The sequence below is a fragment of the Gamsiella multidivaricata genome, assembly GCF_025024155.1.
Source record: "Gamsiella multidivaricata strain RSA 2152 chromosome Unknown BC939scaffold_110, whole genome shotgun sequence".
Taxonomy (NCBI): Eukaryota; Fungi; Mortierellomycota; class Mortierellomycetes; order Mortierellales; family Mortierellaceae; genus Gamsiella; species Gamsiella multidivaricata.
Window position 1 is genome coordinate 9,783 of NW_026251818.1, and position 26,518 is coordinate 36,300.

General features: G+C 48.7%; 8 protein-coding genes across 8 annotated transcripts; 4 read left to right on the forward strand and 4 right to left on the reverse strand.

Annotated features, from left to right (window-relative positions):
• Positions 1 to 235: 235 nt before the first annotated feature.
• On the forward strand, positions 236 to 2,019 carry BC939DRAFT_403291 (pyridine nucleotide-disulfide oxidoreductase-domain-containing protein; the record flags this gene model as incomplete). The annotated part of the gene is made up of 4 exons (XM_051552727.1): positions 236 to 371; positions 474 to 604; positions 714 to 903; positions 998 to 2,019. 4 exons carry the CDS (start codon positions 236 to 238, stop codon positions 2,017 to 2,019), a joined length of 1,479 nt encoding a protein of 492 aa, XP_051406923.1.
• Positions 1,778 to 4,149, reverse strand: BC939DRAFT_467575 (beta-lactamase/transpeptidase-like protein). Its single transcript, XM_051557801.1, has 3 exons — positions 2,761 to 4,149; positions 2,033 to 2,655; positions 1,778 to 1,796 (listed from the first exon to the last, which is right to left on the reverse strand). Exons 1-2 carry the CDS (start codon positions 3,865 to 3,867, stop codon positions 2,245 to 2,247), a joined length of 1,518 nt encoding a protein of 505 aa, XP_051406924.1. The 5' UTR covers positions 3,868 to 4,149; the 3' UTR covers positions 1,778 to 1,796; positions 2,033 to 2,244.
• Positions 4,150 to 6,235: 2,086 nt separating this feature from the next.
• BC939DRAFT_28326 (uncharacterized protein) lies at positions 6,236 to 8,090 on the reverse strand. The gene is made up of 4 exons (XM_051551223.1): positions 7,851 to 8,090; positions 7,678 to 7,741; positions 6,573 to 7,582; positions 6,236 to 6,460 (listed from the first exon to the last, which is right to left on the reverse strand). The coding sequence occupies exons 1-4, from the start codon at positions 7,992 to 7,994 to the stop codon at positions 6,338 to 6,340; spliced, it is 1,341 nt and encodes a 446-aa protein (XP_051406925.1). The 5' UTR covers positions 7,995 to 8,090; the 3' UTR covers positions 6,236 to 6,337.
• A 156-nt stretch (positions 8,091 to 8,246) lies between these two features.
• On the forward strand, positions 8,247 to 8,750 carry BC939DRAFT_467580 (uncharacterized protein). Its single transcript, XM_051557802.1, has one exon. The coding sequence runs from the start codon at positions 8,377 to 8,379 to the stop codon at positions 8,716 to 8,718; it is 342 nt and encodes a 113-aa protein (XP_051406926.1). The 5' UTR covers positions 8,247 to 8,376; the 3' UTR covers positions 8,719 to 8,750.
• Positions 8,751 to 9,425: 675 nt separating this feature from the next.
• BC939DRAFT_507890 (carotenoid oxygenase) lies at positions 9,426 to 11,512 on the forward strand (the record flags this gene model as incomplete). The annotated part of the gene is made up of 4 exons (XM_051560939.1): positions 9,426 to 9,577; positions 9,717 to 9,787; positions 9,939 to 10,795; positions 10,919 to 11,512. 4 exons carry the CDS (start codon positions 9,426 to 9,428, stop codon positions 11,510 to 11,512), a joined length of 1,674 nt encoding a protein of 557 aa, XP_051406927.1.
• A 113-nt stretch (positions 11,513 to 11,625) lies between these two features.
• Positions 11,626 to 16,783, reverse strand: BC939DRAFT_533200 (P-loop containing nucleoside triphosphate hydrolase protein; the record flags this gene model as incomplete). Its single annotated transcript, XM_051561690.1, has 7 exons — positions 16,773 to 16,783; positions 16,622 to 16,671; positions 16,289 to 16,526; positions 16,027 to 16,197; positions 15,288 to 15,897; positions 13,529 to 15,182; positions 11,626 to 13,423 (listed from the first exon to the last, which is right to left on the reverse strand). The coding sequence occupies exons 3-7, from the start codon at positions 16,523 to 16,525 to the stop codon at positions 11,626 to 11,628; spliced, it is 4,470 nt and encodes a 1,489-aa protein (XP_051406928.1). The 5' UTR covers position 16,526; positions 16,622 to 16,671; positions 16,773 to 16,783.
• A 4,294-nt stretch (positions 16,784 to 21,077) lies between these two features.
• BC939DRAFT_507892 (uncharacterized protein) lies at positions 21,078 to 23,771 on the reverse strand (the record flags this gene model as incomplete). The annotated part of the gene is made up of 11 exons (XM_051560940.1): positions 21,078 to 21,179; positions 21,282 to 21,463; positions 21,583 to 21,654; positions 21,764 to 21,887; positions 21,981 to 22,263; positions 22,387 to 22,589; positions 22,673 to 22,775; positions 22,888 to 22,987; positions 23,073 to 23,161; positions 23,262 to 23,444; positions 23,551 to 23,771. The coding sequence occupies 11 exons, from the start codon at positions 23,769 to 23,771 to the stop codon at positions 21,078 to 21,080; spliced, it is 1,662 nt and encodes a 553-aa protein (XP_051406929.1).
• Positions 23,772 to 24,658: 887 nt separating this feature from the next.
• Positions 24,659 to 25,951, forward strand: BC939DRAFT_403293 (uncharacterized protein; the record flags this gene model as incomplete). The annotated part of the gene is made up of 3 exons (XM_051552728.1): positions 24,659 to 24,958; positions 25,376 to 25,682; positions 25,776 to 25,951. The coding sequence occupies 3 exons, from the start codon at positions 24,659 to 24,661 to the stop codon at positions 25,949 to 25,951; spliced, it is 783 nt and encodes a 260-aa protein (XP_051406930.1).
• Between the last annotated feature and the right edge of the window lie 567 nt (positions 25,952 to 26,518).

Below are 26,518 nucleotides of genomic sequence, written 5' to 3' on the forward strand. Positions count from 1 at the left end.
TGACAGATCACCTTCTCTTTTCTCCATTGCTGTGTATGTCTACGATGTGTGCGTGCGCCATTACGACGGTCGGTCCTTTATAAACAAATGACATGTCTGCGGTATAATCGGCGTCTTGATCGACCCAACCAACGCTTTAGCCGCCCAATTGGCACGTGTTGCCCCTACTCCAAGGATCATGGTGCCCCGCTCGCGGATCAGTGCACGCTTCAACTCGACCAATACCGGCGCCACCATGGCCACTGCTGGAAAGAATGTCGCTCCTCCAGTAGCATCCGCTCCTCAGCCCCAGAAGCGTTGGTCCCGTCTGCGTGCCCTGAAGCGCGTTGTTCAGCTCGGAGCAGTCGGAGCCGTTGGATATGGTGCCTATGGTAAGGCAGATGCAATATTTAGGCAGCTGTTTCTTAAGTACAGAAAGTTTAGGACAATTGAGGCTTGACAGAAGCTGACATAATGATCTCATCTCTTTGTAGACATCTACAACAAGCGTCACCCTGCTGAGCAAAAACCCTTTGATCCAACAAAGCGCACTATTGTTCTTTTGGGAAGCGGTTGGGGTGCCATTTCTTTCTTGAAGAGTCTGAACACGGACGACTACAATGTGGTATGTGGAGACGCGGTTTTGTTTCGTTGCCTGGAGCCTTTTTTGCCACCAAGATCTTCGTGGTTGTGATCCCTAGTTTTCTCACGGTTGACTTTAATTCTCTTTCTAGATCGTCGTGTCGCCCCGCAACTATTTCTTGTTCACGCCCTTGTTGCCCAGCTGCACTGTCGGAACGATCGAACTTCGCTCGATCATGGAACCTCTTCGTTTTATCACGCGTCACAAGAGCCGCAATGTCAAGTTCTATGAGAGTGAATGTACCGATATTGATCCCGAGAGCAAGACCATCAGCATCGCAGGTATACTCGAGATGCCAATAACTCCTTTGTTCATGGATGTATTCTTGTTTATATAGATTACTGAATCATCAATTCTTTTTTGCTCAATCACTAGATGTGTCAGATATCAAGGGGGCTGTATCCAACACTACGATCCCTTATGACTACCTTGTGGTGGCCGTTGGTGCCGATAACCAGACATTCGGCATGGCTGGTGTCAGGGAATACGCCTGCTTCTTGAAGGAGGTCTGGGATGCCCAAAAGATTCGCACCCGTCTCATGGACTGTGTCGAGTCTGCAGGATTCGCTTCGCAGACGCCCGAGGAGGTCGAGCGCTTGCTGCACATGGTTGTCGTTGGAGGAGGACCCACTGGTGTGGAGTACGCTGCAGAGTTGCACGATTTCTTGAAGGATGACCTCGAGGTCTGGTACCCCGAATTGGCAGACAAGCTCAAGATCACTCTGGTGGAGGCTCTGCCTAACGTCCTGCCCATGTTCTCGTCTCAGCTGATCCAGTACACCGAGAGTACATTCAAGCAGAACAAGATCGAGGTCCTGACAAAGACTATGGTCAAGGAGGTCGCCGACAAGGAGATTAAGGTCATGGACGCCAACAAGAACATGGTCTCGATTCCATACGGCCTGCTTGTTTGGGCCACTGGAAACTGCCCACGCCCATTGGCCCGTAAGTTGATGGCGCGTCTCAAGGAGGGCGGTCAGAACTCGCCCCGCGGATTGCTCATTGACGAGTACATGCGCGTTAAGGGAGCTCAGGACATGTACGCTATTGGTGACTGCGCCTTCACCAAGTATGCACCCACAGCCCAGGTCGCTACTCAGCAGGGCAAGTACTTGTCGAGGGTCTTTGATGGTCTGGCTAGGATAGAGGAGGGCCAAAACAAGAAGATCCATCCCTTTGAGTACACCCATCAGGGATCGCTTGCGTACATTGGATCGGACAGGGCCGTTGCCGACTTGCCCTTCCTGAACGGAAATGTGTCTGTCGGAGGCGTTGCGACCTATGTCTTCTGGCGCTCTGTCTACATCTCCCACATGTTCAGCTTCAGGAACAGGTTTTTGGTCATTGGAGACTGGATGAAATCCAAGGTCTTTGGTCGCGATGTCTCTCGCGAGTAAAGAAACAAGAGACAAAAAAAAAAAAAAAAAAAAAAAAAAAGGGAACTCTGATCCCGAGAACTAAAGCAAGGGGATCGTTGCGGCAGATAGAAACGAATAACCCGACCAGCTCCACTCAATCCCTCACGCACTACACATGCATCTTTTTAATGAAAACCCAAAAAAGCATTTCGTACATAAACATTACCATTTCTTCTCTTTTTTTATTTCATTCTGGACGTGTTCTCATGCTTTATTGTCAGCTGGCAGAAGTCCCAGCTCTTTCTTCCTGGCGACAACCACCTTTTCGAGCAGCGTCTTGCCACGGAAATCGCCCAGAATAGACATGGGCGCACCGAATGCGTTCGTCACGTACGAGAAGCCGATTCCGAGCTCTTCGATCCACACAACCAACGACCCTCCAGCGCCGCCCCAGCCCTGAACTTCGACGCCCGTCAGAGGGCCATCGCGGAAAAAGTTGCGGCTTTTGACCCAGCCTCCGCGAGAGAGGGGCAAAGACTCAAAGGTGATTGCACAGGGTCGAGTTGAGTGATAAGAGGTCGCTTCAGCATAGGTCTCGGGAGATATCAGATCGGGCTCCTGACCAGGATGGATGGATGCGCCTTTGTTGGCCATCATGGACACGAGTTTAGCCAGCTATCAGGGCAGAGGAGGCACAGTTAGAAATGAACATCCATAATAATGTATTATACTCACTCAAAGGTGCGCACAAAATATCAAGATAAAGAAAATCTCACTTACTGAATGGGCGTTGGTCTTGAGCGAAAAACTGGTACTCTCGGTGGTATGCGCCTTCTTTGTCCTGAAACTGCTGGCAAAGGGCGCCATTCTAGGTGTCAATGCCTTTGAAGACAGGCTCCACTTCTGAATCAGCTGCCATACCAATGGGTGCAATGGCGGCAAGTCCGGATAACCGATCCATTTGTTTGTCTGAACAGACCGTGGCAACAACAGTCGTCCGATGATCCGCAAAACAGGATAGTCAAACATAGGTGCCAGTCGGTCCTCCCAATCACGATCGTTCTCAAACAAGCTGTAATGCAGCTCCACATCGGTGTAGTCCCCCATGAGCTCCTCCCTTGCGATCTGACCGATCGTCCGTCCCTGTGGGTCGACCCTGCGCACAATCTCGTTCAGATACCAGCCTCGACTCACGGCATGATAGGCTCTCGCGACCTGCCCTCCGAAATAGTGCTTCTGCTTAGCCAGCTTCTCCGAGAATTCTTCACGATCGGCCAGGGTCTCCCAGGTGAAGTTCCGGCCAGGATCGTCCACATGAAAGACTCCAGACTCGTGGACCATCACATCAACCAGGCGAACATCCTGCTTTCCGTTCTGTGCAAACTCTGGCCAGTAGTCCGCAACCCTTTTCGAGTAGTCCAACAATCCCTTTTGGACAAGTCTTGCGATTACGATGCCCTCAACGACTTTGCCGGAGGAATAGACCTGTTGGAGGGTCTGGTTTGCATATGGGATGGTGCCCTCCAGATCTTTGGTTCCCGCAAAGAGGTCGATGACGGGCTCACCTTCCACAAAGACTGCGAAGGAGCCGCCGAGGTCCTCGTGGGTGGCGAATAGTCGGGTATAGTAGCTAATAACGGGTGCATAGAACTCTGAACGATCGAGAATGCCCTCGAGATGGAAGTTGGAGAGGTTATTGCAGCTGCGATTGAAAGTTAGGCAGGCGACAGACTGGAAGGGACCCTTAGTGGAGTAGACGTAGAAGGCAAATATGATGGCTGGTAAGAGATGGAGGAACCATTGGAAGGGCGACAGGCGAGGGAGGGAGAAGGAGGATGGTGGAGAGGTGGTACCACCACGGGCCTGGGTCTGCTTGGAGGCGGTCATTCGTTCTTGCGGAGATGTCTATGCGGCTGTTGCTCGGTTGCGGGAGTAAAGACGAGAAGCGGAGAAAGGAGAGACAGAGGCAGCCGAGAGGGGAATAGGGCTCCCTGCATCCTTTTTATACCGGGAAAGCAGTTTAAGAGGAATACGGTCTCCACGTTGGGGTCAGGTTAGAGCAAGGAAATAAATAAAAAGAGGGGGGATCGTGTCACCATCCGAGGTAGTCCAGTGAGCCATGCAGTTTTCCGTCGCTGCAGCTGTATGGATTGTATGGGGAGCTCGAAGTGCCTCCCATTGGACGGACACGTTCCCGTCCTCGGCTCAATTGGCAGACGGTCTTTCGATCTGCTTGGCCACTCCTACCTGTTTACGTACGCTCTCGTTCTCACCCTCCTCTTCGTCCTTGCCCTTTTCTATATCACTTCAGTACAAGCACAGATGGAGAGAGCAAACTATCACTGGGTCACTCCCTGGCACAACATAGCACCCAGACACAGCACAGCATCCCAGGTACAGTCTGGGATCTGCATTGGCCATGCGATTGCCATATATGGGCAATACGTGCTGAGTAATGAAAAAAACGGGCGGACTCTGCGCAATGATGTCCTTTTGTGCTTGTGTGCCCGTGTGCCTGCGCCCACTGGATCTGCACGCATGAGTTGTGGATATGAACGTAATGGACATGAATTTCTTTCTTGCCACATGCCAAAAACGTCCATGATTGCACACGGTTAATGCACACGTATCCACACTGCCTCCCATTTGTATCTGTGAAAGGTTTTCTGACCCCTCCGCACATGTGCATTACACAAATGACGCGAACAAGAAAAACCCTATTAAACGGTTTACGGGCCGATCATTAGATGATTTGCAAATTAGACTACATGTACCGGCCAACCGAGGGGGCTCCTTTCTTCTTTGTTCTCGTCCATGGGCTCTGTAAATTGTGGAGTGGCACGATTTTTTTTTTTTACTCGCACCTGCATTCACCCACAGTACCCTTTTCCATCGTATTGCATGCGCCTCCCTCCATGCATTCAACGTGTGTATTGATTAGCTGTTCGCGCTATTTTTTCTATCTTGGATCAAATAAAAGCATGATGCAAATGCAACTGCTCGTTTGTATACATTACGATAGCGATGTCGTTGTGGATGATGGTCCTTTTTTTTTTTGGTTGTCTTGACCTGGGTCCTCCCTATACTGTATTTTAATTGCTATCGGGTCTTGCCAAGAAGCACATGCAAAATGGAATTCGTCGACAACTATACCCCCAACGCGCGTGAACGCTATCTTTGAAAGTACATTTCACATACACGCGTCTGATAATGAAAAGCGCGCCACAGTGATGTATGCACTAAAATTGTACGTGGCGTTGAATTTGCACTATAACCTGTGTTTACCAGTGGAAGTACCATAACAACGCATCTTCTCGCACCTTCTTGCATCCTTTCGCAATACCAGTGAAGGAAAAAAAATCCAAGAAGCATTGCCAGATGCGGATTTCTATTCTGATGCAACTCAATGCTGTGGGCCTTATCATAAGATGTATGTATCCTCATGAAACAAAGTGCCAAAAGTCCGCTGTCCGTTGTCACTGCTGGAAAGACCGTATATATTTAAAAAATGCTAAGAAGCGGTCGGAGGAATAGGCTACCTGGATTCTTTCTGGAGGAGAAGGAGGCAGGGTGCGATGTTGCTACGCATGGATAAGGAATCTGCCACAAATCACAAACCTGAAGAGCTCCAATGTTTCTCTCCATTGCGGAGGTAATTGGCCACATGTATCGCACGGACGCACCTTTCTAAGTAAAGAGAACAGGGTGTCGCGTAGCACAGCATTAGTCTACCTGCAGAATAGCATTAGTCTACCTGCAGAATAGCATTCGTCCGGACTGTGCGAGTAGGGAATGCACGCCCAATGCTGTTGATTGGTTCTTCTTCCTTGCCTGGTTTTTTTTTCTCACACTTCCAAATCAACTCAAAATCTGATTAAGAAAGCTGCCGACTCTGGCGCTGACAAACCTCGGTCTCGAACGGTAGCCTACGAAAGTTACCCTGAAGTAAATGCGAGGGTGCGCTATACTGCTCTGGCCTCCAGATAAGGACAGAAGAATCAGATGAATGAGCAACTTGGAGCGATTGCTTCCTTTCTGCGGCCTTGGATTCTTACGAGTGCTCTTTTACTCTTCGCCGAAAGGGGACGATACTATCAATTATTGGAGATCAATGCGCAGATATACTGGAAAAGGTATCATTTTAAAGCGACCTCACCCAGAGACGCGTCTGAACTCATGTTTCCCCTATGGTGCTGTCTGCAGTTCACTGATATCAATGGGAACAAAGCAAAAAAAAAAAAAAAAAAAAAAAAAAGAGAGATCCTACGCCGAGATGCAGGAATATGTATAAGACGGCGTAGGGATATTTGAGTGCTCCTGCTTTTCTTGCTTGCTTCATTCTCTACATATTTGATTTCTAGGGCTCGATCAAGATCTTGCCCTCGTCGATAAAGGACTGAATCGCAAACTTCCATACGGTCGACATGTTCTTGTAAAACTCCTGGAACTCGATCGTATTCGACTTGTCGCTGTCGTGTTCCTAAGGGCGAATATAGGGAGAAGGACCCAAGAGTGGAATGAGTACAAAATCAATTTAATGTACCATGCAAATCAAGGAAAAGGAGGAGGAAATGATTTTTTCTTTTTGTTACCTTTAAATAGGCTGCAGCTTCGTTGTGAGGCAGGCCCCACGAGACCAACAGGTGCTCAAGTTCCGCCACGTCCAATGTTCCGGAGCTGTCCGAGTCCAGGGCATCAAAGACCAACTTAGCTTGGCCACGTGGGGTCTTGGGCATTGTCGGGACGCTGATCGGGCTGGAATGAATCCAGTTCTTGGTGAACCAGGCACAGAAATCGTCAAATTTCACAATCTCACGGTCTGCGAAGAGCGCATCAAGCATCAGCTTGCCCTCCATGTCAATATCTGAAATCCCGCAGGCTAGTAAAAAGTCCCTGAATTCTGCGACGCTCAACTCGTTGTCATGGTCGACATCAATTGCCTTGAAGACGGTCATGGCCTTGGCACGAGGCGTAGTGTTGCGTACACTAGCGCCCATCACCTTGGAACAGATGCTTGCATAGCGATCCTTGGGTTCTTGAATCGACAGAGCATCAACTGCATTGGCCACCTCGGCAGCGGTGATGAGGGCGTCCAGTACCATCTTCTTTTCAGGTGAAGATGCAAACTCACGAGGGTGCTCTGTCGTCCACGAAACCCAGAAGTCAGCGTCCTTGGTCATGCGAAGGATTATGTCGGCGGTCACGACGCCAGACAACAATATAATGTTGCCGTGCAGTCCGAGAACGGAGGGAATGAGCAACATGCCGCTGGTCAACATGGCCGCCGAGAAACGGTGGTTCGCGAATAAATTGAAGCGGTAGTACAGTGCGAAGAAGACACGGGACCAGGCATAGATGTGCACGGTCATGTAGGTTGACAGGAGGTAATAGAACGACGTGGGGTTCATAACCAGGTTGATCGCAAAGTATCCGTGGAGGGCCGTGACTATCGCCAACGATGGCACCAGGAAGGCCTTGATCCCTAGGACCGTGGGGATCTGATAGAATGTCGAGGGAACGTGAGAAAGGACCGCAAAGAATGCCGCCGCATACGCCCAATTAGTAGGATCCTCTGCGTAGAACGCTCCAATACAGGCCAGAACTAGAAAAAATTGCATCAGCTCCACAATAGTTAGCATGGAGTAGTTCTTGCAGTATCCGGACCATGATCTGGTGTTTTTTTCACATTGCACCTACTCTCGAGACAACCGCTCAAAATATGAAGGCGAAGGGCGCGTCTTCTCGCCGTCTTGACATAGAACTATCCGGTTATTTTAAAGCGCGATAACAAGTTTGCAATGGTTAGAGGTTGGTATGGCAACCGATCATCGTCTATTGTGAGACGTATAAAAGTGCAAGTAGCTTCTTACCTTAGGATGGAAAGGCGTCGAGAAGTGGTAAGCCAGTACAGCCACATCGAAGAACAACGAGACGTAACTGATATACATGCGAAAGGCGGTCTCTGGGCTATCCCAGTTGACGTGCTTGTAGTGAGGAAGCGCTGCGGTCTCCATGGTGATCGGTGAAGGTTTGAGGGGGGTACTTGGTATCGTGCCTTGTCAAGGATGAAGAAAACAGAATACAGAAGGAAGAGGAAAGAAGAGGCAGGAAGCGCAAACGGGAAAGGCTCGTCTTTTAAACGGAGGAAGATGCGCAAGATGATCGACTCGGGAAAACTACGCTGCATCTTTGTTAGATGCAAGAAAGAAAAAAGACCCCACTATCTACTTCCCCCTTTACAGATGCCAGAAAGCAGTAAAGATAAGCACGGATGAAGAAAGATGTTACTGAGCGAGGGATCGAAGCCATGCGCTATAGAAAGAAAGCGGCGGATGGACCTGCATAATTGTCGCGAAACCTAATTGAGCTGCTGGCTGATACAGATATGCTAATCATATGCGCACCTCCGACGATCACACGGCAACTAGCCGCCCCTGGGTGTCCTTGATCATCGCCCTACTGGCGCCGAGCTTCTCGGGATTGTGCTTACAGCAGCAGTCTACAGTTTTTACGCCTCTAATATACAAAGCAAGGCTGCAGAATCCCTCCCCTAGCCTGTATTATTGCGTGGAATTCCAACTACAATTATCAACTGAACTTTGTCCTCCTTCTGACGCGCACAATCGCGTGAATCCGGTCTGTGCGATGTGGTTTCGAAGCGAAAGATGGCTGGACTTGACGCTCAACAAGATCGAAGCACTTTTGCTTAGAAGACGACGTGTGTTCGAACAAGAATAAGGATGCGAGAAAAGGATGTGACCTACTCTTCCTCAGTGAACAGAGGAAGATGGAGCAATAAAGCCTGACCTCGTGCCGCCGTAGTAACGGAATTGCCAAAGGGGCTGGCAATGATTCTAGCGAACCTGACGAACTCGGAGTCCTGAACCAATGCGGAAATCCAAAAAATGTCGGAGATGGTACACTTGGATCTTTCCCCCTAGTCTATATTAGTCTGGTTTAAAGATGTTCAGGGGGACGGGTTCCTTGTTGCATAATCTCGAAAAAACCCCATGCATGCAGGACAAGTAACATAACCTGCATATATCTTAGCAAAGCAAAGAACCCCTAAACACAAGAAGGGAGCAATTGCTTGCCATCGCGACTCGGAATCCCGAGCTACGCCAACTTTCTGCCTCTGTATGTGCACACAAACAGAGCGACAAACACATCCACATCCACTGGCGCATACGCATAATCGACCAAGTGAGTGGAGGAATCCATGCTACTATATGTAACTCTTGTTTTGCTGATCGCCCTAGGCCCGTGATAATCGACCGTACCTTTTCACGCCCTTTTTTTTTTTTATTTCCGCCTCCGATTTTTCTTAACCATATTATCTTCTCTGCCATCTCTCCTCTCCTATTTACTTCCGTCAAACCTTTTTCCTGCACACCTCTCCTCGATCCGGTCAAAACTACACAAAATCGATTGCAAGATAATTCGACATGGATTTATCCACGAAAACTGCTTCTGAGAAGCCCTGGCCGTATTCCTCTGGCTATGATAACTGCCCCGAGGTCCTCGAGCCCACACCCTTGACTGTCAAGGGGACCATCCCACCTTGGCTCGAGGGTGCGCTCTACCGATCTGGCCCTGGGTAAGGACAGTGAAAACCGCTTGCAATCTGACACATCAGCTGAAGGGTCTGACAGCGAGCCATCCAGGCGTTCTTTTTTTTGCTTTTCTTTCATGGGTACTAATTTGCTTATTCCTCTATATCAAAAAATATGGTATAGTGCGTACGATCTCAAGTCAGAGTCTGGAAAGGATATTCACATCCAGCATTGGTTCGATGGACTTGCTCAGAGTACGTATTTTTCTAATTTGATTCTTATCCTGATTCCTACTGCTGCTTTTCAACATACTCGATTCGCCTACTGCATGGATAGGGGTTACAAATGAGATAGGCAGACTGAACCAATTGCCCTTTTATCTTACTATACATCAAAAATTTCTAGTCCACAGATATGAGATCCAGCGAGGTGGTCGAGTCTCCTATCGGTCCCGCAATACCTCCAATGATCTTCGCAAGCGGTATGAAAAGGCGGAATCCGTCACAGACGTCACCTTCTGTCAGCGTGACCCCTGCAAGACCATCTTTCAAAAGTTCTTCACGACTTTCAAGATCGCAACTGTGGGCAATCCTCCCATGGGCGGAACCGGTACCAATGTGGGAGTAATCCCTACATTCAACTTCCCTGGACTTATGGAGACCGGTCCTACCAAGACAGGAAAGACGAACCCGAACGCGCGTAACATGGTCATGAACACCGACGGTAATGTCCTCCAGGAGCTCGACCCCGTTACCCTGGAACCCATTCGACTCTTCACCTACGGTGATATCGATGATGCCCTCAAGTCCAGCAACATTGCACCAGCGCATCCATGTATCGATCCCGACACGAATGAACACTTCACGATTTTGCAGACGTTCGGTCCCACAGCCGTGTACAAGGTCATCCGTATCAGACAGTCTCCCATGGGCCCCACACGCGAGCCAGACCTGGATGTCCTGGCCGAGATCAAGTCTCCTCGAGCATCCTATCTGCATAGTTTCTGTATGACCAAGCGTTATGTGGTTATGGCGCACTGGCAATGTGACTTTGCAGCCTATGGACTGAGCGTGCTTTGGTATGGGAATGCGTGGGAATCATTCAAGGCTCATGACCCAAATGTCAAGTCGTCCTTCTATGTGATCGACCGTCTTATTGGTCGACATGTCGCTACGTTCGAGTGCGACCCTTATTATGCCTTCCACACCATCAACGGATTCGACGAAGGCGACGATATTGTTTTGGATATTGCCGCATACAAGGTACATAAGCGTATAACCGCCCCCCCCTCCTCCAAAAAAAAAAAAAAAAAAGATCGTTGGACGCACAGACCTTACACTAAACTCTGTTGGTTTCAAATTCATTTACTATTCCCCAAATGACAGGACCACACCGTCATTGGCGACTACTACATCGATAACTTGAGGGACGAGGTCAATGGTAAACCTCCACAGCAAGCGACCTTGCGCCGTTATCGCCTGAAGAACGTCTCGAAACAGGCCTCGCTCGCCGCAGCCACGAGGGGAGTGCCGCCCAAGCCCGTGCCCGCAGAGATCGACTTCCAACTCAAGCCTGAAATCAATTTTGAGCTGCCCGCCATCAACCCGAGCCGGTACCTGCGAAACTACCGCTATATCTATGGTGTCAACCGCTCCGGTGAGCGGAAAACTCTTATTTACGACCGAATCATCAAGGTTGATCTCGACAAGCTCAAGCAAGGCGATCAGGAAACGTGCGCTAAATTCTGGATGGAAGACCAGTGCACGCCCTCTGAACCCGTCTTTGTGCCAACCCCCAATGCCACTGATGAGGACGATGGCGTTCTGTTGTCAATTGTGCTGGATGGAAGTCGCCGTACGGGATTCATGCTCATTCTGGACGCCAGGACCTTGGAAGAGATCGCGAGAGCAGACATGCCCGAGGGAAGGGTCGCGCCCCACAACTTCCATGGCGTGTACGTCCCTAACATGACAACCTAAACCATGCAATGGGTCGTAGATCTTTATCATGTATTTTCATAACTTCGGAGAATATACTCTATTCATAAGATTGTCTATCTCTTTAAATTAAACCATTGCCATATACTTTTCCACTACACCTCCCCAGCTTGCTCTGCCAACCTGTAAAACAGCGATTCATCCCTTCGTTGTAACAGCACCGAAGGGCTGTCGTACTCAACAACATGTCCCTGCTCCAGTACCAGAATCTTGTCCGAGTCCATCACGGTCTTGATTCTATGCGCGATGGTTAGGATTGTTCGATCCTTGAACTCTGTGCGGATCGTTTTCTGAATCAACTCGTCCGTCTCCACATCCACCGCAGACGTAGCCTCATCCAGGACCAAGATCTTTGTCTTGCGAAGCAGCGCACGAGCCAAGCAGATAAGGGATCGTTGGCCAACCGAAAAGTTCTCACCGTTCTGTGCGACTTCAAACGACATTCCCCCCGGAAGCGACTGGATGTAGGTTTTCAAGTGCGCACGATCGAGTGCCTCCCAAAGCGAGTGGTCCGACTGCTCCAGGAACGGGTCAAGGTTATCGCGAACCGATCCTGCGAAGAGGATGGGGTCCTGCGGAATGATGGCCAGTGCTTGACGCAGATCAACAAGTCCCAACGTCGAGATGTCGACATCGTCAATCAGGATCCTGCCCCCTGACTGCAGCTCTTCATTATTTCTGCCCACGACCTCACTGCCTAGAGACGATGGATCGCTAGCCCTGGCCCAGTAGCTATTGGCAGCCTCAATCATCCTGAAAATTGCCAAGGTCAGCGACGACTTGCCAGCCCCGGTCCTTCCAACAATACCGATGGACTCGCCGGCCTGGACTTCAAACGATACGTCCTTCAATACCAGATCCAAACCTTCTCGATACCTGGCCGAATAGTTCTCAAAAACAATCTTTCCCTGCTTTGGAGGCCACTGCTGGCTGGCATCCAAAAGCGACAACCTTTCCGGCGCCTCCGTTGGTAGATCGATATATTCGCACACACGCTCCACTGCAACCAGTCGGTTCTGCATGTCGCAATACGTTCTCACCAGATAGCTGACATCCTGCGTGACCGTCAGTATAAAGCTCAGTGCCAAGCCAGCTGTGGCGGGATCGATGGTATCGCGCGTGGTCACAAACGCGATGGTGACCAACAAGATGACCACCGCAGACAGACACTGGAGCCGGACCTCGACCCATCGGATACAGTATAGGTATGTCACATGTGCGTTCGTATGAGCGTCGACTCTGGCTACATTCTCGGTAATGAATCGGTTCTGGCTCCGCATAGCTCGGATGGTTGGCACACCACCGAGGGTCTCGTTAAAATGCTGGAAGATAGGGGACTTCAGCACATGAAAAATACGCTTGACGGCGCAGGATGAATACAGATAGTAATGCTGGATGACCATTACGGCGATTAAGAACAATGGAAGAGCCCCAATGAACAGGGGCGTGGTTACGGATACGGTGATCAAGCTGGTGGTGACGCTTACAGAAAACATCGCCATGTTATCGAAGGCCCAGGGAAGTGCGTCATCGATGACTTGGACGTCTCCGGAGATCCGATTAATAATTCGTCCTAGAGGTGTGGTATCAAAGAACGAGGATGGCAGGCGCAGAATTCTGGAGAGAAGGTCGTAATGAATGGTCTTGGAGGCGCGGATTCTGGCCAGTGCGAACCCAATATAGATCACAGTAATGTACATCGCGACATAGATAACTGTCAAAAGGGCAAACACGGAGAGGAATAGCGTCATAGAGGGCGTTGGGTGGTCGCCATTGAGGCTAGAGGACTCGTTACTCCGCTTGATCCAATACTTGAGCCAGAGATTGGTTGCGACAAGCGCAATCTGCGCGAGAATATGGAATCCAAGCACCATTGCCGCATATTTGTATGACCTGCGCCAGAAGATGCAATAAAAGAATAAATGGTCATAAGTGCGCGGAAAATGTAAACGAACATATCACTCAATCTCTAGACAATCAGTGAAAAAAGCAACCTACGATGCCCGGATATACGCAAGTGCAGGGCCGAATCCGACGCTGCCTTCCTTGATGTTTTCCTCTCCGATGATCTTGCCGTTCACTTTCCTCTTTTGGTCTCCTATGCGCATAGAAATCTTTGGTTCTGCATGGCTTGCCGCGACCTCGAGATTTCCTTCGGCGGTATCCATTGCATCACTGCTTGACTGATCGTCGTCATAGCCAGTCTCAGACTCTGCTTGACTGGCGGTCTCGCTCCCAGCGTCTGCTTCACTACGCTCTGTGCCAGATGCTGTGGTCGTAGCCACTGCTGCTGGTGTATCGCCACTCTCAAAATGCCTGCGGTGTTTGAGCGCGTATTCCTTGATGAGAACGTAAAACATCTTCTTTGCCGCCATGAGATTGGCATACGTTCCGTGCTCTGCAATGCGTCCATCCCTTACCATCACTACCGTGTCCGTCTCTCTCAAATGATGGATTCCATGTGTCACCAAGATCCTAGCCTTCCCTTGCAACAGACCCTCGGGGCCGATCAAGTTTCGCCACAGGTGTCGATCCACGTGTGCATCTACAGCACTTAATGGATCATCCAGTAGATAAATATCGGCGTCATCGTATGCAGCTCGAGCAAGCGACACTCGCTGTTTCTGTCCTCCGGAAAGATTGATACCTCGCTCGCCAATCTCGGTCAGGTCACCAGCGGGTAGCATAGCGATATCCGGCTCCAGGCCACACGCATGGACGATTCGCTGGTATCGCTCTTGTTCATAAGGCTTGCCGAAGAGAATATTGTCGCGAAGTGAGCAGTTGAGGATCCAGGCGTGCTGAGGAACGTAGGCGATTCTTCCCCTTGTATGGGCCTCTCCCTGGACCTTGTACATCTCACCAATGATGGCACTCAGAAGCGAGGACTTGCCTTGGCCGACTCGGCCAACGATAGCATTAAGGGACTTGTTGGCGATCGATAGGTTGATGTTCTCCAAGGTCGGGCGGCACTTCGTGGGAGTGCTATCCTCATCCATTTCGGAAAGAAGGGGCTGGGCCTCATCCACAGTCTCATCGACGGATGGCGACGTTTCGCTTTTGACCCAAGAAAAGGTGCCATCCTGGATTGAGACCACTGGAACGCTAGGGTCCTCGGGCACGCTCCTCTCTCGAATGACGTCCGACTCTTTAATTTCCTCCAGCAACAAGAATCTTTCGATCCGCTCTGTTCCAACAATAGTAGCCAGGGTCTCCGAAGTCGCCTCGGCCAATGCGCCAATCGGGGTTTTGAGCATTCCGAACAAGGTCATACTAACAAAGACCGTCTGTGGCGTCAACTTGCCTCGGGAAAACCCTTCTCCTCCCCAGAGTGCGTACGCAGACAGGGTCAACAAGGAGATGATCAAGGTTGAAGAAGTGAAGATAATTGACATAATCGAATAGATCACGCCCAGCCGTTTCAGGACCACTAGCTCTCGTTCGCGGATCTCGAGGATTTTTTTCCTGAAGGCAGCCTCCCAGCAATACAGCTTGACCACCTTGGATGCTGCGAAGACTTCAGTTGTAAGTCGGATTCGCTCGTCCATGACCGACATCCTGTCCTTGATCATACTGTTATACACTCGAGCACGATAAACCTGCATGGGTGTCATAGCGAGCAATGCAGCGATACCAGCCAAAAAGCTCCATCCTAATAGCCGGTACACTATCAACATACAAAGGTGAGTTCCTATTCTGGAGCTAACGCTACCATGATCGCCATTGATAGTCGTGGATCTAAATGACCCGAACTTACGTAGCCACATGGCGGTGCCGACTTCAACAGGTAGCGAGATCCACATGCTGAGGAAATACAGGCCTTCTGTCCAGACGTCTGCGTCAACTGACATGTGGTTCATAATCTCGCCTGTGGTCGACTTGTTCTTGGATCCAGGGCTCAATCTCAACGCCTTGCGGTAGATCATTGACGTGAGAGCCACCTTGGTTTTCAGACTGAGCTGGATGGAGTATTGCCGGCTGACCGCCTGCATAATCGCCCTGATGGAAGCTGCCCCAAAAAGGGCTCCAGCAAGGAGATATCCATACGCGGGGCTCTTTTCTCTTTCAGTCCCTTGGTCCTGGAGGTATTCGAGGAAGAGACTGAGGATTGCAGGGATCGAAAATAGGAGAGATGGTTGGATGGTTCTGAAGAGCAATATCGGTATTATGCCCTTGGCGTTCACGCGCAGAATGGTTTTAAAGAGAGAGGCCCGCTTTTTTTTGGAGGGAGGGCAGCTGTCTTCTACGTTCCGGCGCCACCGAGTCTCGAGAGCCTCATAGCTGGGCACGGTCCTCATGAACCCTGGCAGCTGGTTCTGAATGTCGTCTACAGTGATGGTGCGCTTGACCGAGAGCGACACAATCGGCTGGAAAAAATGGAATGTACAGCGGGAGCATATGTTGGCCTTGTCATATGTGCTAACATCGCTCAACTGCTGCACTCTAGTGCGGCTTCTTGGCCAGGCTTCGACGAAAAAACCGAGGACGAGACATACCGCCATAGCGAGGGTAATCTTATGCTGTGAATTATCTACAGACTGCAGATCGGCGCTTGGAAGTAAGATGAGAAGCAGGGAGGAGAGGCAGAGGACGTAGAATGAGAAAATCAGGTCTGAAGAACGGACGGTGTACCGATGCTCGTCATCATTTAGCGCAAGAGCAATGATCTAGAGCAAACAATAGCATAGCAGAACAATTTCAGTCGCGCGTCTCTCATGGCATTGAAGAATGCACAAATGGTGATGGATTCGTTTGTACCCAGGCTATACCGACAGAGAGATACCCGAGGATCGCAGCAGGGGTGCCATCTCCATACCAGAGGCGGAGTACTGTGTTGAGCAGCGCCAGGATGCCGGCCAAAGCCATGCAGGTTTGGGTAGGCCAGTAGATCCAGGTAGTGGTACCTAGGCCATGTGGCGTACACTTGGTTCGCAGATGCACGATTCGAGCCACAAATGCAGCCGCAACAACTGCCGAGAGGGCCCCAAGCAACATGCTAATGTACATGCCATCGTCAAATGGCCAAAAGGACAAAACAAATAATGAGATTCAATCCTCCGCGTAATACGTATTCTATATCTTTTCTCGTACCTGAATTTGAAGCATGGGGTCAGATCGAATCGATCTGGACTGACGGGGCCCTGGCGAGGAAGTACGGAGGCAACACGAGGCAGCAGATCAGTTGGAACGAACGAACAAAATATCTTGCCATTATCCCAGCAATATGAACTGAGTTCCTTACCCAACCTTCGCCTTGCCCGCACAGGGACTTGAGAGGGGAGACAGATTGACCTGTAGAGAAAATGATGGAGAGGGGATGGGGCCTATGGTTCCCATCGGTAAGAACAAACTGAGAGAGCATTCTTGGGTATTTGTCTAGTATTTCTTTCTTCTTTTTGCTTTTGTAACAACTGTTTCTTCTTTTTGTCTTGTTAAAGAAAAGTAAAAAAATAAGCTGGTCCCAGAACAGAAAGAAGAAAAGGAAGGAGAAGGAGGAATAATATTTTCCTTCTTTTTATAAGAACGTCCGCGCACCTCCGCAGCGTTTTGAGCAAACTTTAAAGCAACCCTAACAATAATCACTCCTCGTCCAAGCATTAGCAATGTGTACCGATTTAAATAAACTCTGGCTTGTTTTTATTAAACAAGAAGAACCGCTTATTAGGATGGTTGGTATTTGAATCCGCCAGCGTAGGCAATGGCCCCGAAGCTATCAGCCGTTGGATTATGACTGAAAATCTCTAGGAATCCGTACAACGCAACGAATACCGCCTTTTCCGATTTTTAGTTAATATGCATAGACGTTCGGGCCCTGAATCATACTGCATAGGAGTAAAGAAGCTTCATGAGGCGCTTAGTGATAATTTCAAATGTTGGAAGAGATAATGGCCATGGAGCCTCAATGGCAATAAAGTATTTCGAGCTGTCGCTTCATGCCTTCCATACGTTCTCTCAATATGCCATGCACTTCGCGAGGCAGCCTCCATCGTGCTTCTATCTTGAAGTTGTACCCGAAATTGTTCAGGTCCTTGTTAGCCTCTACAACGTGCCAGGCCTCGCGAGGTTTTTGAATCATCCTCAGGGTCCTATCCGCTTTGTGGCCTATTTTCTTCCTAGAAGAAGTGGTATGGTCAACAAAGCTCTCAGTATTCTTTCGGACGGCCGAGTAAAGGGTCTACGAGCCACCGTGTAGGAATACGGCATTGTCAACTGTCTCCGAAAGTGTGTCGATGCATGACCATGCTTTGAGTTGCCAATACACTTCTTAAGACCTTTTGTCAAGAGTGATAGGACTCCTTGGTATTAAGGCTCGACCTATGGGAAACAACGTAACGTTAATAACTTCTGTACAAAAAAAAAAAGTCAAGAACTGCAGTTTATAATAATGCCACCCTATCCTTTATTCACTTGAAACGGCATGCTTGACAGGATCCCAGTCCGATTTGACGCGAATATGGTCAGAGTAGCGTATAACATCACATGCCTTCCTCTGCCTCCACGATGAGGTTCTGCCAGAACTGATCAATTCAAGTTTGCTATATACCCACTCTCTATCTAGTTCCTTTTACTCGTCTTTCATTTCCCGAGTTGAGACTATTTCGAATATAAGTAGGGTTCTTTAGACCAGTCGCACTACAATACTGGCTTTTAGCTATTTATGGCATACACTGGTGTATAGAGCACTTGCTCTCCCGCGCTAAACAACGGTGCGTTTAGAAACTTGTGAAATTCCTCTGCCTTATATTAAATTATTTTTCCAACAACAATAAGCTGCAAACTGTGGATCTAGCAGAGTTGACCGGGGGCGAATAGAAGCGCATTCGGAAGAACGCTAGTCATCTGCCCCTAAACATGATGGGGGCCTTATATATCAATGATAGGATTGTCAAGGACGCTTAGAAACTGGACGAAACATCCATCGACATAACAATTTTTTTGCATGTACTTTCAGTTCTTGAACTGCTCCGCGACATCTTTAGAGACCTTTACATGCGCGAGCAGATAGTTGCAGGAATTTGGTTCGTCGTGGGGAATCGGAGCTCGGCTGAAGCAGAAGTATTTGGAGAGGAAAAAAGTCGTGTACTTTTGAGTTTGCATTATGACATTTGATGAAGGCCATGCTGGCGTGCCTTGAGTTCATCACTGTACTGAACACTTGTGAATATCGTTTTCGCGCGTTCGCTGATACAGTCTACCACTGATGACATTTGGGGTGGTGAGCACGCACACGAAATTGAATTACAATTTTTATTACCAAGGGTTAGGCAATCAAAATATGAAAACGCCAGAGACGAGCGAAGAGGCAAGAAAAACGATGTTTATTGAGTAGTAATTTAGTCCGCAAGTGGTTGCAGCGGATGCGCTGCTTTTAACGACAACGGACAATGCAATCGGGTATCTAAACAATCCAGCTCTTTAACTATGGCCAAGTCGCGCCATATGTATTAAATGATCTGCAGCCGCATAATGCGCAAGCAAGCTACCACTACTGTCAAGGATTAGGCCGCGAACGTTCTCTTTTCAACTTGTAGTAGCGAGTGAATATCTTTAAGCCAAGACACCAAGGTGTTAGCCTTCTAGTCGATTCAAGGTTTATGCGTATGGTGCTGCATTCAGCTACCTGCAGACCAAAAGGTCGTTATGAAGCATTTTAATATTGATTGTGCATTCGCCTTCCGTATCAAAAATCAGTCCTTTCAACCAGCGATTCTCAGGATGTAGGCAGCTAAATTTAGGGGCTTATTGGTATCTATCTGCTAGAAACATATATAAGGCTGCCCTTGATCGTTGACGCTATGCGTGTTTGGCAATAAGAAATATTACGCAACACAGAGCTTTGTAGTTGATGAAAGTAATGCTAAAGTTGTCTAGTCTCCCAAATCCCTGTCGTTGTTTTGTTTGATGCATTAATTTTCCAAAACTTTTTCTCAAGAATAGCAGCATAATAAAAAAGGACAGGAGAGTAAATACAGATGGTTAGAGAGCTCAGGGACTGTTGCCGCATACGTAACTCACAATTACATGAACCGCCAAAGGGTCCAGGTGGCCGGATGCTTCTGTCTGCAATGAAGTCTCTGATATGGCGATCGAGCAGGTAGTTACCTTGCGGGGATGGCTAAAACGATGATGCCAGTTCTCTCGCTCTCGCAGCGTAACGAAACGAGTAGCTGATGGAGAGTGCGCTAAAAGTTCAACACTTTTTTCCCATCCAACTGACGGCCCCTACCACCTTGTGCAAAGCCTTTTCAAAAAAAAAAAAAAAAAAAACTGCGTGGTCGGATACTTTTGGCTGTAACAATGCCTCTGCTAAGACGATCCAGCAAACAGCTGTCTGTGGAGAAGGTCAGAACGATACTTCCCATTATCTCGCTCTTCCATGGTAACGAGACGAGAGGCGGATGCCCTATCCAACAGATGACCTCTACCATCCTCCACAATAAACTCTCTGGGAGCCGCTGTATCGATTAAAACAGATAACAATATATTACCTTCTTGATGTGCTCCATGATTTGCATCTTGAGCGGCAACAGTTGGAGGAGGAGGATGTGTGGCTTCAGTTAATCAGCAAACAGAGCTCAAATACGCCATAGAACAGATGTCAGTAGCGTGATTGCTGAAGCGCAAAACTAAAATATGATCCCTATGTAGGACACAGAGTACGTGCACGCGTCAAATATGCTTGAGGGCCTCTCATCCGGCTTCATCACTTCCTTATCCTTTGCCATCCAGGAGAATCGGCTCTAGTTCATATATATCAAGCCCCTTTATTCCAGGGTACGCTTGTAAAGCTTCCTCTCTTTCTTACTATAGCTACACTCACTTGTTTCTAGCGTATCTGTAGGAATGAGTATGTTGCCGTTGGCTGAATATCCATACGGGTACGAGCTTTCAGCTACTGTCCAGACGAACTCTGCCCCTGGTTACGTTCGCTGTCCTTCGCCTGATGCCCCGCAGATACTGGCAGAGATGGAGGCCATATTACTATGCGTTATTGCAGTTGACTAACCAAACACTTGCTTCTGGTTTTGTCTTTAACTAAACGGAGGGCAATCATGCCAGGGAGGCAAAGCTCAGGAAGAGGATTGCTTGCAAGACCGTCCCGGGCCCCCATCTTTTCGTGGAGTCGCTCAAGGCCTTTATTTATTTGACTCATCCGGCGGCAACAAGAACACGTACATCTCTGGAGCTATACTATCAATAAAGGAGCCATTTTGACAATACAAGCAGTTTGAACAACATCTGGTGTGGCGGATAATGCTGCCTTGCTTTCATGCAGCTCCATTATCGCCTACCGGACGCTTGCTAATACATTTCCTTGCGTTCATTGACACAGTCTTCCATTGACGATTTGGAGATGCGTGTGAGACCCCGTTACGAATTTGCTGCCAAACTAGCTATGCGACCAAGACATGAACAACACAGCAGCGACGGACAAGGATATGAGAAAAGACGACATTTTATTAAAAGGTATTTTGGTCCGCAACTGGATGCGGCGCGTGTGTTGCTCTAGCAACAATAGAAATTGCTTTTAACTGGGACCGGGAATCTACATTTTCAGCTTGGTCTTGTTCAAAACCATGATCACCTCGCCATCGCTAACATCGTAGTATGATATCTGGCGCATATCATCTTTCAGGGTGACATTGACCTGCACCGCAAAAGCAAAACAAATAAAAAAAGAGTCGATGAGTACTACAGGTAAACTAGACTCACGAATTAGTCAAGCGAATGAGTAGTGGTTGCCGCTTACCTTAACATCCTCATAATCTGGATCGTTGGTCAAGAAGACCAGTTCCTGGCGAATAGCAGGGATCTTCAGCAGCTTTTGCGCCAAGTTCTTCAGGTTCTTGACCGTCATTGTGCCCAAGACATTTCTTTGGAACGATGCCTTGGCAGGACCCTCGATGCTGTCCTTTGACACCAAGGTAATTGCTGAACAAACGAGAAATAACGATGGAAGTTGTCAGGGGTATGAAACTGTGTTGCGGGAGAAATTCATTATGCACTCACGAGGGTGGCGTTCAGCACCAGGATCACCGTTCTGCTCTTACCGATCAGACGATCTTTTAAGATTTCACTGGTAGCTTTTCTGTACTCATCACCTGTATCCGGACGCCCATGGACTATCGATATCAAACATATCAATAAACATTAATACCATTAAGAAGCGAAGGACCGATTTCCAGAAGAGAATGGGGAAGAAAAAAAAGGTATCTCGAGTGCTAGTCATACCTTCGCAAAGCTCCTCAAAACGTGGATGAAGTGCGTGAACTGCTTCAGGGTCCATTCCTTTAGTCGTCATTGCCACGTTCTTCAAGTAATATATTTCTGCATCGATTCTGTTTGTTTTCGATATCTATACGTATCGTTCAGGTAGCAAAACATAGTTAGTTGTGGGATATACCGTCAGTCTTTCATTCAAACAATTCAAAGGTCCTAATGTGCTTACTTCTGATCCATTCAAGTACTGAATATGGGGCATTCTGGCAATGGCTGTGATCCTGGGATCCGATGCAGTATTGATCTCTCCGGTAGACGCTGTATTCGTGAGAGGGTTGTTTCCAATCCAAACAGTTCTCAAGGAGGTATAGCGACCGAGCTGGTCGATGCTCGTCCACTCTTTCAAGGAGTTATCGGTGAGGCGAAGAGATGTCAGCAGCTTGAAGTCGTCCTCGTCCTGTGGTCCGAGAATGCTCTCAATCTTATTCTCTGACAGATCCAAAGACTCCAGTCTATATTGGGACACATCATTTGGTAGGCAAAGATGAGGAGTAGACACCATTAGTCGTCTGACAAAGAAAAGGACCGAGACAGCGGGGCCGAACGCAAGATCACAACGATGCAGTGGTAAATACTTTGGCAAGCGTGAGAGGCGCAGGATCTGGTTCCAGTCTGTGAAAGCATTGCCCTCCAAATGCAGATTTTCCAAGTTGGCAAATCCTTTGACCTTTTGCGATGCGATCGGGACTGAGGGATCCACTTTGCCGAGCTCAGAAAAGAGATTGTAACCGATCTGAAGGATTCTCAGATTCGGCAACGAAGGCTCCAAAAGCTCAAACTGTGTGCCAACAATGAAATCATCTTGTCAGTTAAATGATTGTCCTTCAATCTATAGACAATAGGAGTAACTTGTCAGCATACCTCATCCCAGGGCATGAAGACACGGTTCAGGGCCAGGCATTGAATATTCTTGAATCCGTATTCAAGCGATGGTTGCGTTGTAAGCGGCTGAAATCGGTTTCGGCTAGCGACAAAGAGCAGACATGTCAGAACTTGGATTTGACACTGGAGTCTTCTCCACTTGGACCTGACGGCCTTATTCGGCCTTTTTTTTTTTTTTTTTAATGGACACTCACTTCAAGCGCAGGACGTCCAGCTTGGTAAGAGGTGCACAAATGTTCGCAACGTCTTTCCATGTACAGAGCAGAGTGGACGAGAGATCCAAGTCTCGAATGGCTATGAAAGAACCGTTTCCAAAGCGACCGCTGTTAGAGGACCATACCTATGGCGATCTCAACGAACAATAGGAGTGTTTGCTTACCTGGACAAGCCTTTTGCATCTCATCGAAACCTGATGCAGTAGCGACATTGGTGTTGGCCAGACCTACAACCTCCATCAAGTGTAGTTTACTAAAAGGGATCGTACAGCACCGAGCGGGTGAGATGTGCAAAGAATCACGTCAAGGATAGGTTTAATATTTCTGCATCCCATTGATCATCCGTTCCATACCTCTGCCGGCCCTTGACGCGCTCAAAGTCATAGACATCGACAACGACGTTGGACTGTCCGAGATATAATGCGGCCTTGGCGTCCTTCTCTTCATCGACATATCTTTCCTTCAGAACCTGGAGTAACGAGTTACCAGTCTGGATCTTGGAGGAGAGTCGGATAAAACTGCCTGTGCCAGGGAAACTGTTCCATTGATGAAAAAGAAAAAAAAAAGAAAAAAAAAAGGTCGGTATTTCGATATAGCATGTTTAGACTGTCATTAATTGCAAATGTGAAGATTGCACTTTACAGGCAATTAAAGTACTTGGTTCCGTTATGCTCGCCCGAATGCTTCCCTCGCTCCTTGCCGTCCCACTCGACGCCGATCCACTCGCCTTTTGTGGGCGGCACCTCGCCAAGGTATCGCACCGTGCCTCGAGAATAATCCACCTCAATACGGCGGCCAATTTGAATAGGTGGTTGTTGTGGCTGTGCTTGTCCAGCTTCGGCCGTTGGTACGTTAGAGGTCATGGAGGGAATGATCACAAAGCGAATGTCAAAAGTGATGTGTCAAGGGTGTGCTTTCAGTTCTAAGGAGAGATAGAGAGGGAAGGGAGGGTGGCAGTAGAAGGGTGTTGGCTGACAGAGGCGTGGGTGTGATGAAGCATCAGAAAGAAGGAGGGGGCATCATTCGCATAGGTTATTTATGTGAATCAAAGGTGTTCCTGGGCGTCGGTGAATGTATGGATGTGTGACTCGACCTGGGCGTGAACCCTTTTTCTGTCTGTTCGCGTCTCTGTGGGTTCTCTCCAATGCAACGCGCTGCGCGTTTGGAGAGCAATTGGGCATTCTGATTGGACAGGCCTACAACAGCGCACTTGCGGTTGCGTCTGTCCCCGCCGACCATCAACTGCGATACGATCTGTAAACCCCCTCATCTCCATAGAATACATAGTAACCGGAATAAGGAACATGCAGCCGCCCGCATTCTCAGAACCCATGCCTGTGATAATCGGTATGATACCACAACCCCGTACCCCCTCTGTGGACTGGTGGCATTTACGGGATAGTCTACATGGCGATAGACACAGACAGGATTATCACCGAGTGCCCTGTGGCTGGGATATGCAAGGTGTTGATGGTTTGCGGGGAAGGGGCCCAGAATGGACATGTGGCAGGCTATCCCCAATAAAGAGTATCTGATGTGATGCTGTGGTGCCAGTGGGCCAAAATATAACCCATGACGAGATGGGATGAGAGCCGGTCAGAGAACCCTGCCGAACGAAAATATTTTCTTTACCTGTCTGTTCCGCTGCCTCTCTTCTTTCTTTTCCTCCCTTCTCTTTCTTCCTCTCCCCCCCTCCCTCCCACTTCACCAACACCGAACTACCCCATCCTCGCCTTTTGCACAAGCACAAATGGGTATCCAATTCGAGCATTGGCCTTCTAAGGTCGCCAATATCCTGGTCTACGTGACCCTCCTCTCCGGAAACCTCTACTCGACCTTTGGTGGCGACAAGGACACGGACTCGCCCTACGACTCCAAGCATGAGTCCTACATCACCCCCGCCTCCTTCACCTTCTACATCTGGACTCTGATCCACACCCTCCTCGGAGGCATGGTTATCTTCCAGTGGTTCACCGACAAGGTCCACCAGGCTGCGGGCTGGCACTTTGTTACCGCCTCCATCTTTAACGCCATCTGGCTCGCTCTCTGGGTATGCTCATGTCCATTAGCCCTCACTCTTTCTTTATCACTCGCACTGGTTGCTTGTTCGTACTTTGGAAGTGCAAAATCCGGTGATAATAGCCACCACAAAAAAAAAAAAAAAAAAAAAAAAAGGCTGTGGATGAAGTTGGATCTTGGCGGCGCGCTATATTGTCGATATCAGAAAAGGCAGCAGTTTCGTAGTAATGATGGTAGCTAGTGGTAGCTGAGGCGACTTCTTATTCGAGAACAAGCTGTCTGTTTAAAACGGGTCCAGTGGGAATGACGAGGGCGGTTTACTTGACAAGAAACTGGTCTATTTCGTTCGTGTTCTCTTTTAGGGCCAAGGAAGGGGAAAAGGCGCAACGCCCTTTATTTTTTGGCGAAGAACCTAACCCTAGTAACTCTGTTTGTGCACGCATAATAGTCCTCGGGCCACACCTTTTGGGCTCTGGTCGCTTTGTTCTTCGCCACCGGCGCTGTGTCGTTCATCTATTACCGTCTTAAGGAGCAAGATTCGGCCGAGACGCTGCTGGATGTGATCTTCCTGCACCTCCCCTTCTCACTCTACCACGCCTGGATCTTTGTCCTCTTGATCATCAATTTCTTCGCAGTCTTCTCTACCACCCACGATGACGGTCCCTCGACCTTCCAGGTTGTCCTTGCAATTGCTGGATTAGCATTCATTGCTTCGACCGTCATTGGGTATATTGAATACAAGCAGGGCGATGTCGGTAAGTCCACTTTATGTTTTGTCTGTACTCAATTATACATGAAGGTGGAAATCTTGATTCTAAGCCTTGTTATTGCACTGCGATTAAACATAGCTGGCGCCCTCGTTTTGGCCTGGTACTTGTTCGGTGTCTTCGCCCAGCAGAGCCATGATGCCATCCACTGGACTGCCCTCGGATTAGGCATTGCAGTCACCGCCTATACTCTCAAGCCCTTTGTCCTCCGTCTCGTTGGTCGCCAGTCGGGCGAGAGCGCTCCTCTCTTGGGCTAATGTGCATGTATATAATGATCGACAGTAAAAGTCATGGGAAGCGTTCTCTTGCATGGTCGATGGGCAGTCTGAAAGAATTGTTGGACATTGGACTGATATTCGACAAGGAGACTCAGAGTTTTCTGGGGCGTTCATCTTCACCACGGACTTGTATAGTGTACATATCGTAATAAACTCAAAGCCACGCCTTCCGTATGCATCCTTCTTTGGGGTAAGGTGTTGAGGCGGTGTTGCCCTGTGCTTGGGCGGAGGATCTACCGGGGATGGTCTTCTTTTCAATGCGTGCTTGTGTGAGCGCTAGGTGCCACTGGCGATCCGTTTTCTATTTTCTATTTTAAGATCGATGGGCGGTGATTTGGGCGTAAAATATGATAGCTATAAAAGAGGACGAAGAAGCACTCTTGTTCTTTACTTTCATCGTCCTCCTTCGACCCGTATCCACTTCCTCGCCCCTCCCCGCCTCCAACCGTCTCAGCTGCTGTCAGAAGTCACCAGAAAGAAGTAAGTGTTCCCCACAACATTTGAAATACCTCAACATATCCCCGCAGGAATCCGCACTTGAGAAAG